This window comes from Lepisma saccharinum, chromosome 15 (assembly GCF_977018435.1).
Source record: "Lepisma saccharinum chromosome 15, izLepSacc3.1, whole genome shotgun sequence".
Lineage (NCBI taxonomy): Eukaryota > Metazoa > Arthropoda > Insecta > Zygentoma > Lepismatidae > Lepisma > Lepisma saccharinum.
Genome location: NC_139243.1, coordinates 80,760,072 through 80,777,157, shown reverse-complemented (window position 1 = coordinate 80,777,157; position 17,086 = coordinate 80,760,072). Strand labels below are relative to the sequence as shown.

At 37.8% G+C, this 17,086-nt stretch overlaps 1 protein-coding gene across 1 annotated transcript in view; it reads left to right on the top strand.

Moving 5' to 3' along the window:
• Positions 1-17,086, top strand: part of LOC145999778 (angiotensin-converting enzyme-like) — a 50,962-nt gene that overhangs the window by 13,399 nt on the left and 20,477 nt on the right. The window contains exons 3-8 of the mRNA XM_083137082.1: positions 940-1,033; positions 4,664-4,804; positions 6,604-6,792; positions 8,493-8,584; positions 8,841-8,986; positions 15,636-15,763. Of these exons, the coding sequence (XP_082993208.1) occupies positions 940-1,033; positions 4,664-4,804; positions 6,604-6,792; positions 8,493-8,584; positions 8,841-8,986; positions 15,636-15,763 (790 nt within the window). The remainder of the gene's footprint in view (positions 1-939; positions 1,034-4,663; positions 4,805-6,603; positions 6,793-8,492; positions 8,585-8,840; positions 8,987-15,635; positions 15,764-17,086) is intronic.

The following is a 17,086-nucleotide window of genomic DNA, read 5'->3' as shown; positions in this document are numbered from 1 at the left end:
TGTAATTAATGCAAAATATTTACTGAACCAGTGGGGAGCTTTAAGCACCCTTGCTTAAACCTGGATTCGTACCCGCGACTCCTATCGTCGTATCTCGCTATGCTAACCACTCCGTCGCGGAAGTCGGATTTAATTTTTAAACTAAGATGACTCACAAAGAACAAACTGACTTTTTACATTCGTAAAACACTGATTAAGCTTTGTGACCATAAACCAAATATTTGGTTCCCTTTACTGTATTTAATAACTTTGGCCAAATTATTTGATACATCTAAACAAATATGCACGATTACTATTACAGCTGATACTTGTGAACAGTCATTTGTTTGTGTCACCTATTTAAAGAAATGTTTGATTAAGACTACTTTTCTTTGGTCTTCAAACAATTTGTTGCTCTGTATATATTGAAAGAACGAACTATTTTTAACAGCATTAAGTTTCGATTTTCTCCAAACAGTGTTACGATTAGTAATGAACACCCAAGAAACAGAGGATCGAATCCTGACCTGGGCATGGGTGTTTGTGATGAGTGTCCCTTCATCAATTTCATCGTATCATCACTCATCCTCATCTTCGTGATGAGCCGAAGTGGTAGAAATTCCAAGTAAAACAAACGAAATCCATCAATCAAGTAATAAACACAACAATATAACATCTGTGTTTCATTATAAAAAATGATCTTCACGATGAAGGAAAGATGTGAAAACTTTAGTTTATTTTTAAAACTTCTAATCGAAATTATCTGAGGAGGACTACAATGTGCTAAACAAGACTAATAATGAGTTAATTTTCGATCAAATTACTGTAAAAGTAACGGTTATTTGTAATATTCCAAAAAGTAAAGATGTACCAAATCTGCTAAGAAAGTAAATTTGACGAATATTTTATATTGTCTGTCTTATATACCGTTTATTCCAATTTCGTTCCATATGTTTTCAGTTTGCAGATTTCGTAACAATGTCCCAGCGACAATACTCCTCAGCAACAGTGTGTGACACCAAGAAATCCAGTAACTGCGAACTCCTTTTAAAAGGTAATTACACAATTATAAATTCTTCCTTTCATGTTGTGGATGTAAATATTTTGTTTTGAAAATTTTCAGGTAAGTTATTTCGAACAATGATGACATGTCCATAGTACTCAATTTTATTAAATTTTGGGCCAAACTGGTGGATTTATTACTCGGCAAAACTCACCCTTGAACATGCCACACAGCGATTATAAAGGAAATGATTCTCCCCACACACGAATATAGTGAAATATGCTTCAGAGCGTGTCTCAAAATGATTATCGTGGTTTCAAGTAGTTGGTATATTGCAACAGACGAAGGTGAATGTTTATATCGTACATGTACGATAAAAACGGCTGCGGAAGTTTGCAACCCTGAGCGCTCATCATTTGTTTCCCATCAGTCAAAGCGGCGTAGGTGTATTACAAGATGGCGACTTCCGTGCGGAAGTCCTTTTGTGCCATTTAATTTTCAAGGTGGGGTTCTGCTGTTTCAGTTCGGCGAGCTTTTCGACGGCGATTTGGAAGTGATCCTCCGTCCGACAACATAGTATATAGAATTCGATGATTTTACGCTACTGGAAAATAAAACATGGTCTGGAAATGGTTAATTATTGCCATCCCGAACGTTGGGATTTTAAAATTTCATGTTCCAATATCCTCCCGCATACACCTGGTATCTTTAATAACGAAATATTAATTTGAAGCCAAAGTTTCCTCACTTGAGATTGTGATAGTTAATGATTGATGAGTCTTCCATTGTTTACATTCATAAACCAAGGCCGAAAAAAAATGATTTGGTTGGAATCGGTGGTCGGTGGAATACAGGCGTGCAAGCTAGAGTAGTTTGGTGCCATTGTGACCGCACACATGTATTGACATGGTGTTGTTCATTCTGTCGGTTTTCTGCCGTGTACGCCAGTGTCAAGTTCAGCCGAATCCAGTGTGACCATAAACCCTTAGGAAAGAATGCTCAGTTTAATCGCTCTTAAACTTTGAACAAGAAGGTTGAACAAAAGTCAAGGACATTGATGTTTCGGTTTCAGTTCGTTATATCGGAGACACTTTAAAATCGGATATTTGCGTTTCGTATGGTTCGTACTTACCAATTGTGTATTGCGGAACATATTTGAAGGTGCCATTAAGGTTTTCAAACGATTAGAAACATTTTTTACACTAAAATAAGCCATTTCTCGAAGTTTTACGGAACGCACGTCAGGGTGCGAGCCCCACAAACCATTCACGGATAGCCCCAAAAACCATTTGGGATCGTATAACCATCCACGAATAGCGCCAGAAACCATTCCCGGATAGCCCCACGGACCATTGACAGAAGGTTAGGTTAGGTTAGGTTCAGTTAGGTTAGACAAACATAGTTAAAAAACGGCGTGGTTACGTTTTCGCTTGAATTGAAGCAACGGGAATTGATTTCCGGCTAAAATAGATTGAAAGATGAAAGAAAATACCTCGAAGAACTTCGACAATGCTACAGAAACTGATTTCCGTAAGTAGTTTCTCCTGTAAATTTGAAGAAAAGTGTCTCCGATATAACGAACTGTTACCGATGTTTGTACGTTACCTACTCAGTATCTATTAATTGATAAATAAAAGTTAGTGTGGAGTTGACGAAATGTAAGGTGTGAAAGGCAATTTGAAAACCTCATTCAGAATACATAGTGAAAGTTATTTTATTTCGCTCCTCTGATGAATTGCTAATAATAATGCTTATATTTTCCAAGATTGTGGTTCTCGCAATAGCTATTTCTGGAAAAATGGACTTTCGACTGACAAACAAAGTTGAATCGATGTTTCAAATTGGCAGCTGATTACGTATGAATCTTCTCAATTGAGTTTGTTGAAGTTGTCAATGTCAGCTTCGAGCAAAAACAGCTGACTAATTGGCCGTCTCCGGCTGTTTGAGAGAAAAGCTGCAAGCCATAAATGAAATATCCAAGGCTGCCAAGTCATGCTTTGCTTAAAAGGTCAATTACAAGTGGCTACAACACTCTGTGTAGAGATTTGAAGGATCTTTACCGTCACAGACATCTAGTATGAGACCGGGAAGTATTAGTTCATAAGAAATATCACCAGACGGCGCATACCCGCTTACTAATAAAATGTATTCCTTGGATGAGAATTTTCAAGAGTTAAATATTTCTTTTTTTATGTATTTATTTCATTATTGATAAGTAGGGAGCGGAAGTTGATGAAATGTCATCGTTTATCTGACATCTCGGACACGATGCCCATTAGATACACACAATATTACACTTCGTCTAGAACCCAAAAAAGGTAATTTTAAAGTGCATTTTTTTGCCAATCTTCAGATTTCAGGTCATTTTTCCCGATTTTCGGCATTTTCCAGTCATTTTTCGCAATATTCGGTGTATTGTTTCGTCATATGTTGTCATTTCTTTCATTTTGGTAATATTCTTGATTCAGTGTATACGACTTTTTCATTAAATTGTTTTAAAATTATTCGGTTGTTTCCATTGGAAATCCTCGTTGCATATTTTAATTGAATGTGCATGTGATATAATTTGGTGCCTTCTTTTTTTTTTTAAAAAAAAAAAAGAAAGATTGCATTTCGTTTAATTTTCTTTTCATTTCAATTTTTAACTTACAAATTTAATGGTCATTTTTTGCATTTTTTAACGTCATTTTTCCTCATTTTTTAGGACATTCTATAGGTCATATACCTATATTATGGATAAGTTATTGTCAATATTATGTTAAAAATTTATCATCGGCTCAAACTCTTATCCATAATACACAACGAAAAAAAAATATATTCAAAATGTAGTATTGTCATAGTTAATTTCTCGATCCATACGCAGCTAAATCTATTCCACATCATTTTCCTTGTTTCGGAGTTATTTTCCCCTAAATTCGTGTTTTTAATTTAGAACACTTTTCTGCCAATATACTAGTATCTTAAATTTTAAATTGTACGTTACGTGCCCTACGCCTGCTCGTGACAGTTTCATACGTTGGAAACTGTATTTGAGGAAGTTATTTTCTATTATTTCTCGCGCGGCAAATATCGATGATATGGCTACCGCGTGGCAGTAGGCAAGCATTCGATCTCCGCCGAAATCGCACCACTTCGCAAGGAAACGTAAAGTTCCCATGTTACGGTTCACCTGTGGCGGTAGATGCGCACTCGATCTCCCGTCAGAACTCCGCTACTTTGCTCGGTGATACAAAACCTACCCACAGAAGGTGAAAAATCGTGAAAAACGTCACTTTTCACATGGTTTCATGTAGTTGTTGGAATTATTTAATGCACAGCACGCACCATAGTTTTCTTTTGGATACAATTTTAGAACACATGCGCGGTATTTGTATGAGTAAACATGGGACATTTTATTTTTAATCCTAAGACACAAATGTAATGGATTTTCGCTGTATTTTTCGTTTATTAAGCACAAAATGTGTTGAAATTCATGATTTCATGCCAAATTTGCGTTATTTCGCGATTTCGAGTGTATTTAGAGCATGTCGTTGCGCATACATCAACATTGTTTTGCAGCAATTAAGATTTTTCGGTATTAACGCATTTGCGAAAAATCAATGTCCCTATTCATATGTTATTAACTGATTTAGTTGAAAAGGGAAGCTTTTTGTTTAATATAGATTGTCTTGTATTTTCCAGATGTGCAGTGGGTACTAGCGAGGTCACGCAACGAAGTGGAAATAGTGAATGTCTGGAAGCAGTGGATGGAGATGCTGGGCTCCAACTCCAGAGATTATCTCTCGTCTCTCAATGTTGTTTTGGATGCTGCAGAAGCAAATGGTGAGGCAACAGTTCTCTTAGAACTACGCAGATTATACTGTAATTCCATAGCAGTTATGTACAATTTCTGTAATAGAATTGTAATTTTACTTACTTCTTAAATTATATTTGGTCATACGAGGGGGTACCCAAAAAAAAACGGAATAATGCTGCTCTGGGCGGAGCTTCCGTAGTACGCATTTTTCCCGCCAAGCAAGCATCGAGCAACTCGTTATGAGTTCAGTGGAAGGTTGTCTCTGGTCACGGTGATTTTTTTTCGTAAAAGCAGTTTCGCTCGCACCTCGTTTTTTGTGATGGCGGATGTAAGAGAACAGCGTGCGGCTGTGAAATTTTGTTTCCTGATCTAGAAAAATGCCGCAGAAACGGTTGTGATGTTGAACACAGCTTACAAGGACAGTGCTATGGGGAAAACTCAAGTGTACGAGTGGTTTTCTCGCTTCAAGAAAGGTGACATGTCGATTGATGACGTCCGTCAACTTCCAGAACGGACGAATATGTCGATAAAATTCGTGATTGAAGAGCTGGGGAAGTTATCTGGACTATCTTGGAGCTCGGTTCAGCGAATTTTAACTTAAGATTTGGGAATGAGAAGGGTCGCTACGAAATTTGTGCCTCGGAATCTGAGTGACCAGTGAAAAGAGTGTCGAGTGGAAACATGCCGTGCTTTGAAAGAAGAGCTCCGAGCGGAAGTTTTTGGCAAAAAAAACAGCATGACTCCCTTGCTTCACGCCCCTTACTCACCTGACCTCGCTCCGTGCGACTTTTTTTTGTTTCACCGAATGAAGAGGGACATGAAGGGACATCGATTTGACGACGTAGAAGAAGTGAAGAAAAAACGAGGAAGGAGCTGTCAGCCATCACAACAGATGAGTTTAAAAAATGTATTAAGTATCATGGAGAGTACTTTGAAGGTGATAAGGTTGTTTTGTAAAAAAAAAAAAAAAAAAAAAAAAAGCTTTTAAAAAGAATCCGGTTTCTTTTGGGTACACCCTCGTACGCAAATATACAACGTATTGCTTAACAATGCCTAACAACTACGAGTCCTCCAAATCGGTGATTTCTTACCCCCTATGTATACATCCGCGCAACATACAGTAGATGCAGGATTTCCATTGGTATTTGTTTATTCGGAAGATACGAAAGATACGAAAATCTGGGTGTAGCAATTCACATCATTGGAGTGTGAATAATGACATAATTACCAACATGAGTGATAAATGCATAACTTGATTTCGGTTTGAAACGGGATATCTTGAGACATGGTACTGTTTCCAGATTATTATCGTTTTAATGTGTTATCCAACAGAAAAATAAAAGTCAATGGCAACCATGAATCTGGAGGGCTTTTGGAAGCCCTTCTTGGAGGGCTTTAAGTGTCGAAATGAGACCTCATCGATAAAATACCGTTAAGAAATATTACTCGACCTGCTGTCCTCTACACACTATGAAAGTTGGTAGCTGTTATATGGCGACACCCTGTATGCATGGACTACGGGATGCACGCAAGTTCGAGTCTCTTGGGGGAAGCGTAACAACTTTTATCCTGAGATTTCGACAAGAGTACGGGACCGGTGGCCACCCACCATCGTGAGAAATTTGGGGAGCTAAGAATGAGTAGCGTAACGAGGTCATGCAAACCTACAACAACGACTGGGGTTCGTCGTGCTGACCACACGTCGCCCTGTAACTTAATAAAAATTAATTTAGATGCCAAAATAAATATTACAGTCGCATTTTGCGCCTTACAACGGTCTCTTTGAACACTGTATTACGCCTGTAATAGAGCTCTTGCTTTACAGGTTTCCCAAATGCTGAGAAGTATTGGACTGCAATGTCAGAGTACTCTGGAGAATACAAGGAGATCCTGAAACTGTGGGAAGAGATTAGGCCAATGTATCAGAAGTTCCATAACTTTGTGAGCCGAAGAATCCATGCTCACTATAAGACATCTGTGAGAATCAACGGAAGCATTCCGGTGCATCTTCTTGGTAAGCAAATTGTTGCTGTTGTTGCCTTCGAAATAATAATACTATTAATGAAGCATGAGGAATTAGCTAGTTGCAATTAGTTTTAAATAGAGCTGAGTCGATACAATGAATCTCGACACTCTTACAGATTCGGGAAGGGCTGTTAAAGGTCCAGGAACCTAATGAGTTATATTGGGTTCCGCTGCAGGACCGGAACCTTTTCCTCACACAATTTAAATTCGGTCCAAGTGGCGTATCGTTTCATTAAAAAAATGTTCCTGGACCGTATTTAAATTCATCCGGAAAAAAGATTCCTGGACCGAATTTAAATCCATCCGGAAAAAAGATTCCTGGGCCGTATTTAAATTCGTCCGGAAAAAAGATTCCTGGACCGAATTTAAATACTTTACAGATAAGAAAGGTTCTTTACGGTCCACAACCCATTTACGCTTGCTGATTTTCTCTTCTGGACCGGAATTGAATTTACTTAAAATTCCTGTACTTTTAACAGCCCTGGATTCGGAATGCAAGAGTTGAACCTTTCAGTAGACACCAAATGACAACCGCGTATTACTCCCTGGACTGCATTTTACTGATTACGGAGGCTCTGGAGACTGGACTCACAGTTCTATGCGGGGCTCATGTTGTGTTGTATCTTCGCAATTAGCTAAAAGTAGCAGAAAAGCGAAATAAAAGAATCATAAAATTATGATTTTGTTACGATATTTTCGAGACACAAAATGTAAAAATAAGAATACGATGAGAGAAATTTCGGAAGAGTGTGAAATAGAGAGAGAGAAAGTGCATATGGTACTGAGCATAGATCATCAAGGCATATTAAGACTTAAACACGGAATTTGTAGCAAATAGGCGATAAGGAGGTAACATCATAACAAAAAGTTACACAAGGAGGGAAGTCACGTTTTAATGGGGATTTCTTTACAGTCCAGAACAAATTCTTTACTGTCTAATGAGGTTACTTGTGTAAAGGATCAGAAAGAAGCTAATGTAAAAGTTAAAAGTTGCTGGAACTAAGTAATATGAAATGAAGAAGAAGTAATATTAAAGAATTAAGACGCTTTCAACCAATGTATGAGCCCATTTAGAGAAACACTGAACTGAAATGAATGTTTCTCTCACAACTAGATGGAGCCACCTTGTAATTCGATTCTTACGGCAAGGCAGATGTATACATGTAAGTCAATTACAGGTCCTGAACGATCATTGGTTGACAATTTGGTAGTACGCGAGAAAATACAAATAACGCTTAACACTTCCTAGCTGAAGGTTCGTACTGTTGTGTAAAACAATATTAATGAAATCATTCACTCATTTTTCTGAGTTTACATTGTCTGGCGGCTTTCCAACTGATCTGTTCAAATCATCCGCTTGGTGTCACTAGTAGCTTCGACCTTAATCTCTTAGGCCTAAGTGATGTATCGTATTATACAACGCTCTTGTTCCCGTGGCTTCTTGGAGATGGGGCGGGAGGGTCTAGCATGCGTATATTTAAATTCTGATCTCAAAATCTATGAAGGTGCATGTAGAAATAAGTTCACATACTTGCCCTTTGCTGGTAGAAAGTTTCCCGTTGGTTCTTTTTTTAATGGCATTTCAAGAAATCTTGTAAAGAGAGTTACGAGTAATACTAGTAGAAGTTAACTCGCTAATGTTATGCGAAATTAATTACTCAAATCTAACCTTTGTATAATCGATTACAGGTGACTTCGTGGCATCTGATTGGTCAGGGGTGGCTGATATGGTGATGTTGGATCCAAAATTAAGACGAAAACCTCAGATGGCATACAACGAGGTAAGAAACCTGATTCACAGAGATTCAACAAATTTTACTTGCATTTGGAAACGTTATAATTCCAGTTGAGTTACTGGGAGTTATTCTATAAGTGTACATGGATGTTTAGATCATAAAGTTATCATATTTGTATGTGAAAATATGTTTCCTTACTGTGCAACTATACTGGTTTCTAAAAGTCAACCTCCTCAAAATGATTCATGTTACTCAATGATTTATCATAATAAATAGCACTGATTCTGCTTGTGTATTTCAGAATCCAGAGGCGATGTATGGAGCAGCTGAGGCGACAGTTTCCGCCCTCGCAGGAGCCAGGCTCCCTGATGCATTCTGGGTAAACTTAAACCTGAAGAACACCTGCCCTCCCACCGTAATCAACTTTTGCAAAAACAAAGATATTAGGTGAGTGAGTCATAATAATAATAATAATAGTTCGTTGATACTTATTATTAAACACAGCAATGGAAAAATTCAGCGCAATGTTCAATATTTTCTCAATTAGTTCACAACATATCATCTTTCAAAATTACCAACAAAGTAACTTCAGACTTAACTTGTGGGGGGGGGGGGGCGAGAAGAACACGAACCTCATGTTCCAGAAAGTTTAAAAAATACCCCTAACATATAAATTGAATAAACCTGGAAATTTGGGGAGCAAGCACCCCTTTGCCCCCGCAAAGTTACGTCATTGGTTTCAATGAGTCTCCAACATCGTTGCAGACTAATATTTTCAAAACAGAATAAATTGTTCAAATTTTATGTGTCATCGCAAGAATAACCGTCGGGCAAGTTGAATGGTGATATTTTGAAATATACTGGTAACACCCTAGATGAGTACCCAGGGAATACCTCAAGAATTTGAAATGAGAAATGGGGGTTGACTAAACCCTTCCAGGACATGTCTCCCAATTTCAAGATAATTATGTATGAAGTATTTTTCTAATTGACCACCTTATTAAAATAATTATTTCTTTCGTACTTTACCGTTTTTACAAGTATATAAACACAATTTTTGTTCTGCTGAAACTTTACAACAAACATTGTGTTTTTATGTTTGTAAAAACCGTTATCTACATTCGTAATAATGCTATGCAAGCAATACGTAGGATGCAATGAAAAACGTATTAAAATAATTCGAACAATATATATATAATTTTTTGTTTATTTTTAAAGAATAGAATGAGGCTATTGTTATTTTAATATGGGGACGTAAGCTCCCAAGCAAAAACACAGTTGCTTTTTAAAAAAACGAAGAGTGAATGAAAAGAACAAATTTGTGGAGATAAATTCCATATCAAGATCAAATACAGCCAGAAACTAGAAGCAGTATCGCATAGATAAGAGCTGATACCTTATTAAAAACAAGTTATGACATTATCTAGTACTAAAATCACTGCGCCATTTGTGACATCTGAGATTTTGTAGTGGCACTCGGCGCACAGATGGATAAGACACAACCAGTGATGAATTCAGGGGGTGGCCCGGGAGGGGAGCTGATCTCCACCGAAAATTAAAAAGTCGCCCCAGAAAATTGCAATAACCTGGCAGAACATTCGTACTAAAGAATTTGGTAACCTTGTTGACTTTCGTTTTCCTCACTTTAACGTAGAACGTACTTTTTGGCTTTTTCGTAATAATAAACACTGATTCAGTTCTCTTCGTAATTAAAAGTCAAAGTAATTTAATAAATTATTATTATAATATAAAAATTAATAACGTCAAAATAATATTTTTTTCATTGATTGATATGATGTTTTAAGTCCACTTTATGCACAGTAAGGGACTGGACCTACAGTTTAAAGTGGGATCAGAACAACTATGTTTCTCCATCGGGTGTCGAACCCGGGACCCGTTGATTACAAGACGACGATGCTACCACTGCGCCATCGGGGAAGCCTCAAAAACACACCAGAAGTAAGGGGAAATTTTAAAATATTAGTATCATAATTTGATGCCATTTCTCCTGTTAAGTTTGAGCCGTCCCCTGAGGCGGAGTAGTTAGCGCATCGCGCTACGACGCCAGGGGTCCCGGGTTCGAATCCTGACTTGGGCATGGATGTTTGTGAGTGTCTATTCATCAATTTGATCATATCATCACTCATCTCATCTTCGCAAATTAGCCAAGCGTGGCACAAAAAGCGAAGTAAAATAAAGCAAATCAATCAATCCTGTGAATTTTGACATTCTTCCGGAGGAATGTGGTTGCATTCAACACTAAACACAACACATATTTCCCACAGAGGGTTATACTCGCTGTAGGTCTAGGCGCCAGATCCTGAAGCATGCCGTTTCCGGTTAAAGGAGGGTTGGGTGCCTTCAAATGTCACCCTTTACACCCTGTATAAAAGTGAAAAACTAAAGAATGCAAAAATTTCAACCTTGCCGTACGAGAAACTTATTACCTGAGGGGGAACCTCACAGGCCCACACTTTTTTCTATCACTAATATTCAAGACACCAGTTTGTTATTGAATCACTGCTTTCTTTGTTGATTATATATGCAGTTATTAATTAATTATACTAATTACAAAAAATACCATCATTAATAAAAAATAATAACCAATTATTTTATGTGTGTGTCACACACATTATTTTATTACAACACACAAAAATCATTATTTTCAATAATGCTTTTTTGTTTATATAGGTGCAGTTATGAATTAATTATAATAATTACATAAATTACCATCACTACCAACCAATTATACACTGTCACTGGCATGAGTGTCTCGAATAACACGCAAATGACGCCTGACAGGCCCACCCAGTGCATTTTGACCCCTACTTTCATTACATTTATGTGTTTATGAACAGAAGTAATACTGGGAACACAAGTGTTGAAAAATCTAAAAACTAGAGGTAGTGGGCCTGATAGCCCCCTCCATCTAACCTCGGGTAAGCTAGGATTAAAACAATAGGGCTCTTAGTTTAGTAATAAAATGACTATTCAGTAGTATCGGCAGAGAATTACGTTCAGGTGGCCTCAAAAGGTGAACGAAAAGTTTCTGGGTAGACTATGCTTCGATGATAATGGATAGTAAGGTTCCGTTTTTCTTTTTACTCTATTCCCATTTTTTTGTTTCTTTCCACCTTTCTATCCAGGTTTATTTCTTACTTCTTCTTTCTACGTTGCTGTCTTTACACCCTCTCTTCCATTTACTATACTCTCATTCTTCCTTTTTCCGTTTCTACGTGCCACTCTCTCTGTGTTCCCCTTTTTCTGTATTTATATATCTCTCTCTTTTTCTCTCTCTCTCTTTCTTTCTCTCCCTCTTTCTTTCTCTCTCTTCCTCTCTCTCTCTTTCTCTCCCTATTCCTCTCTCTTTCTTTCTCTCCCTCTATCTTTCTCGTTCTCTCTCTCCCTCTCACTCTTTCTCTCTCTCTCCCTCTCTCTGTCTTCCTCTCTCTCTCTTTCTTTCTCTCTCTTTCTCACTAACTTCCTCTCTCTCTCTTTCTCTCTCTCTTCCTCTCTCTCTCTTCCTCTCTCTATCTTTATCTCTCTCTCTTTCTCACTCTCTTTCTCTCTCTCTTCCTCTCTCTTTCTCTCTCCCTTTCGCTCTCTCTCTTTCTCCTTCTCTCTCTTCCTCTCTCTCTTTATCTCTTCCTCTTTCTCTCTCTCTTTCTCACTAACTTCCTCTCTCTCTCTTTCTCTCTCTCTTCCTCTCTCTCTCTTCCTCTCTCTATCTTTATCTCTCTCTCTTTCTCACTCTCTTTCTCTCTCTCTTCCTCTCTCTTTCTCTCTCCCTTTCGCTCTCTCTCTTTCTCCTTCTCTCTCTTCCTCTCTCTCTTTATCTCTTCCTCTTTCTCTCTCTCTTTCTCACTCTCTTTCTCTCTCTCTTTCTCTCTCTCTTCCTCTCTCTCTCTTTCTTTCTCTATCTTTATCTCTCTCTCTCTTTCTCACTCTCTTCTTCTCTCTCTTCCTCTCTCTTTCTCTCTCTCTTCCTCTCTCTATCTTTCTCACTCTTTCTCTCTCTTTCTCACTAACTTTCTCTCTCTCTCTTTCTCTCTGTCTCTACCTTACAATTTTCTCTTTCTAATTCTCTGATATTTCTTTCCCTCGTGTTTACCTTTGATACAATCTCCCTCCAGGCACGTATCCAGGGGTAGGGCTAAGTGGGCTGAAGGCCCCCCCCCCCCGAAATGCTACAAATATCTAATTTAAATAGTGAATAGTGGGAATTAATTTTACTTCCTTAGCAAGATTAAACATGAGATTGAAAAAGGTTAGAGTATAATAGAGCAACCAGTTTCTATTTTTATATTCTACAATTTAATCCAAAGAATAAATGGATCCACAGTTTCCAAAATTTATAGTTTTTTTTGTGAGAGGTCACAATATAAACATTATGAGTAAAATTTGCCCCTAACTTTAAAAGTCCTTTTTTGAAAGGAATGTGTAAAAGTTAATAACAACTATGAATTTCAGTCCACTAACTGTACAAAATATAACAAAAATAATGTCACTCATACGGTGGATCGAGTACAAAGTCCCCCTCCATTTATATAATTATAATAATAATAATAACAACAATAAATTTGGATTATAATTGGTTTATTTTTAATAACTTATAATAGTTATTATTCAATATGCTGACCAAGGCAGTAATTTATTTTATTATAAAACATAAACTAAACGTAAAGTAAGATAGGAAGGGAGAAGAGAATAGTAGTGAGAAAATGGAAGGAGGCCAAGGAAATGGAGAAGAAAGGTGAAGAAGACACAATGAACTGGAATGGGGGACTGAAGTTAAACAAAGAATGGAAGAAGGTGTTAGAAAGAGTGGAACGGGCAAGAGAGAAAGAGGAGAGAAGAAGGATGAAGAATGAAGGAAAAAGAGCGTGAGATAAAGAGTCCAACCACATTCTAGATTGAAGTATATATTTTTAGCCTTTTAGGTGAAAGTAAAGTTGACAAGGGAAAGCCACCTGCTAGAATGTTCCAGAACAACTTTCTAATAGTCTGGAGGGGAGTAATGTTTGTGTATATATATCGTCCTGTTTTTGTACCTTGTTACATTTGTACTTGGTGCAGAGTCTGAAGAAGACCTTGCTAGAAGGTTGAAACGTTACGTTTAGTTTATGTTTTATAATAAAATAAATTTCTGCCTTGGTCAGCATATTGAGTTTTTCATATCATGGAAACAATGCTTAATGGTGTTATACTTATTATTGTAAAATGACAATTGTAACCATGATAATTATTGTTGTCATTAAAATTGGTTTATTTTTAATAACTTATTATAGTCATTATTGTAATCTGATAATTATAACCGTGGTAATAATTAATGATGTCATTATTATTTCTACTAATCAAGTTTTATCAATGGCCTGCTACCCTCTACAAATATTTCTGGCAACGCCTCTGCTGATAAGGGATGAGCCCCCCCCCCCGAAATAAAGTCTTGGCTACGGGCCCTCTCTCTTTCTCTCTCCTTCATTTTTCTCTTTTTCTCGACTTTACCATTTTATCTCCTTAATTATCTCATTCTCACATCTTTGTAACCTCTCCAACAACTCTCTCAATCTCTCACTTTCATTTACATCTCTTCCTTTTTCTACTTTCTTCACAATTCCCTCTCTTGAATTCTCTCATTTTTCATTGCTTCTTTTTATTCTTCTTTTCATATCTCTCTCTCTCTCTCTCTCTCTCTCTCTCTCTCTCTCTCTCTCTCTCTCTCTCTCTTTCTGTCTATTTTTCCTGTGCCTTTCTTCCTTTACTTCATAATGTTATCTCTTAACCCTATAGAGCTATACTCCTTTTCCGGAATGTCTGGAGTAAGAGTGCGCGAACGCGAACTAGGCGCATGTTGCAGGTGCGCCACATAGTCTGGCCCCGCCCACAAGCTTTCGCCTCTGCGCGTCGCTATTCCAGACATTCCGGAAAAGAAGTATAATATGGAAAATCAGTAACGCTAGAGGTAAGGAGTAATCATTTTCACGACCTTACTCTTTTGCTTTATAGGAAGAGTTTTATTGGCAATTAAAAATGGCTACTAACATATTTTGTTTTTGATAGTATTAGTAACAAGCAAGAAAGTTTTGACACGATTTAACGTTCATAGTTACATTTAGTGTTGCCCACGAGACGAGACTCGTGGAGTCGTGTGGAAATGCTGTCTCGTCTCGAAAATATTCGTTTGTCTTATGACACATGGTCAATCTCGTCTCGTCTCGAATTTTTAAAAGCCTGTCCCGTCTCGTCCCGTGGGCAACACTTACATTTAAAACAGCAATGTGTTTGGTATTCTCCTACATTTTGCTTTGGAACAATAACTGCAATACATTGTTGTCATCCTCTTTTATTTTCATGGTTATCGCAGGTTATTCGGAAGTTTGATAAATCGATGCTGTGCCATGAGTTGTCTAAAGCAGCAAAACCACATTTTTTAGTTTTGATTTGCAAAACACAATTGAATTTTTCCTTGTCAAACAAGAAATAAATGTGGCAAATTTGGTTACGTTAAAGCTAAGGCTTCGTCAGAACGACTACGCACACACAAAAAAAAAAATATCAAATAATTTGTCAACTGGACAGCAATTCATCCAAGACATTATCACTCCCTCCACAGTTCAAGGCCAATTGAAGGTAATAATTTTTCGAGCTTTCTTATTGATTTGATATTTTATTTGATTTAGTTTATTTTACTTCGCGTTTTGTGCCTCTTGGCTAATTTGCGAAGATGGGGATGAGTGATGAAAGGATGAAATTGATGAATGGACATTCAGAAACAACCAAGCCCGAGCGGGATTCGAACCCGGGACCCTTGGCGTCGCAGCGCGATGTGCTACCCACTCGGCCACAGGGTCCGGCAACTTTCTTATTGGTAATGTTACTTCGAAAGTGTTTTTGACTGAATTTCATTCAGACACGCATAAATATAAGCTTTCTTAGTCAAGTAACCCACATAAGCACAATTACAACATAAATTCATATATTTCTCTTCATTTAAGAGTAATATCAAATGCTGTTTAAATAATTATTATTTCATGATGAGTAAGTTTTCTTCAGTTTTCTTTTCTGATTTTGGTCTTCATAAAAACCCATTCCCCAGGATCTCTTCATGCGAAATGGTTTCCTGGAAGCATTTCCTGGATGCACATGAAGCGATGATGCGGACCACACATCACATGCTCGCAGGAAGCCAGCCCTATGCCTTCAGGGACTCCAACAGATATTCAGGTGAGTGCCTTGTGGAGAGATTTCGAAATCGGTCAATAGATGTCGACACCACTTTTCGAAATTGTATAACAGGAATTCGTAACTTTCAACACAGGGAAATATCATTTTACTCTGTAATAACGTTGTATTATATGTTATGGAAAGAAAAATCTCTTGCAATGAAATCTCTTCGTTTCCTTTTTTAAATGTATGGAGTTAGGAACGTACTAGCCATTAAAATTTACTTTGTTATTAAACATAAAATATAGGTTTGTACGTATGCAGGCTTGAATCAAGTTTGATACAAGCAGAAACCTTTTTCCGGATGAATTTAAATTCGGTCCAGGAACCTTTTTTCCACAATGAATCGAATCCGGTCCAGGAACTTTTCCGGAAGAATTTAAATTCGGTCCAGGAACCTTTTTGCATCAATTTAAATGCGGTCCAGGAACCTTTTTTCAATGTAACAATACGCAACTTGGACCGAATTTAAATTGTGCGAGAAAAAAAGGTTCCGGTCCTGCAGCGGAACCCAATAGAACCCATTATAATTTATGGGTTGCTGAACCTTTAACAACTCAGCCCAAAAGACTGTTCATTAACACTAATAATTTCACAATAGATCAAGTAATTACAACTAAGTATTGGGTTGATGCATATGTTCGTAGCATTTCTTCACCTTGGAAAAAAGGTTTTTTATTTGGAACCCATTTGATATGAACAAAAGACAGAAGTTAATCAGTACCTTCATTGTCCATTGCTGTCTACCAACGCTGGGGCAGTTTTTCGATTCCACACCTGAGGAAATCTGCTGATTTGCGGTTAAAGACGTCGCCAAGCCAAGTTTGAAGAGCATTTTCGTTACGGAAAGAGTGTCCTTGAAGACTGGTAGATCGAGAGCTGAAAAGGTCTAGGGCACAAGATCGGGGAAGTATGGAGGATGTGGATTAACCTCCCAACCAAGATCCTGGATAACAGCTTTTTGTCATGTTAGTGGAATGAGGGCGTGCATTATCGTGTTGCAGCATCACTTCCTGACGTACTCGCTGATTTGTGGTGTTTTAACTTAAGACGTGTGCGATATCCTGAACCTTACCCATGGAAGGCAAATGTCGGACGATGGTTGAATGGTCACAGTTCATCACATTTGCTAATTCTCTGGTCGACTGACGTCGATCATCGTGGATTAAAGCGTTCAAACCGTCTTCATTAAAGCCCGATGGTCTTCCTGAACGCGGAGAATCGCTGACGTCAAAATTGCCCTCTTTAAAATGCCATTTTCTTGCCGTGCTTTCCCCGTTGGCATTCTCCCCGTACACGGCACAAACGTCAGAAATGTTTGTT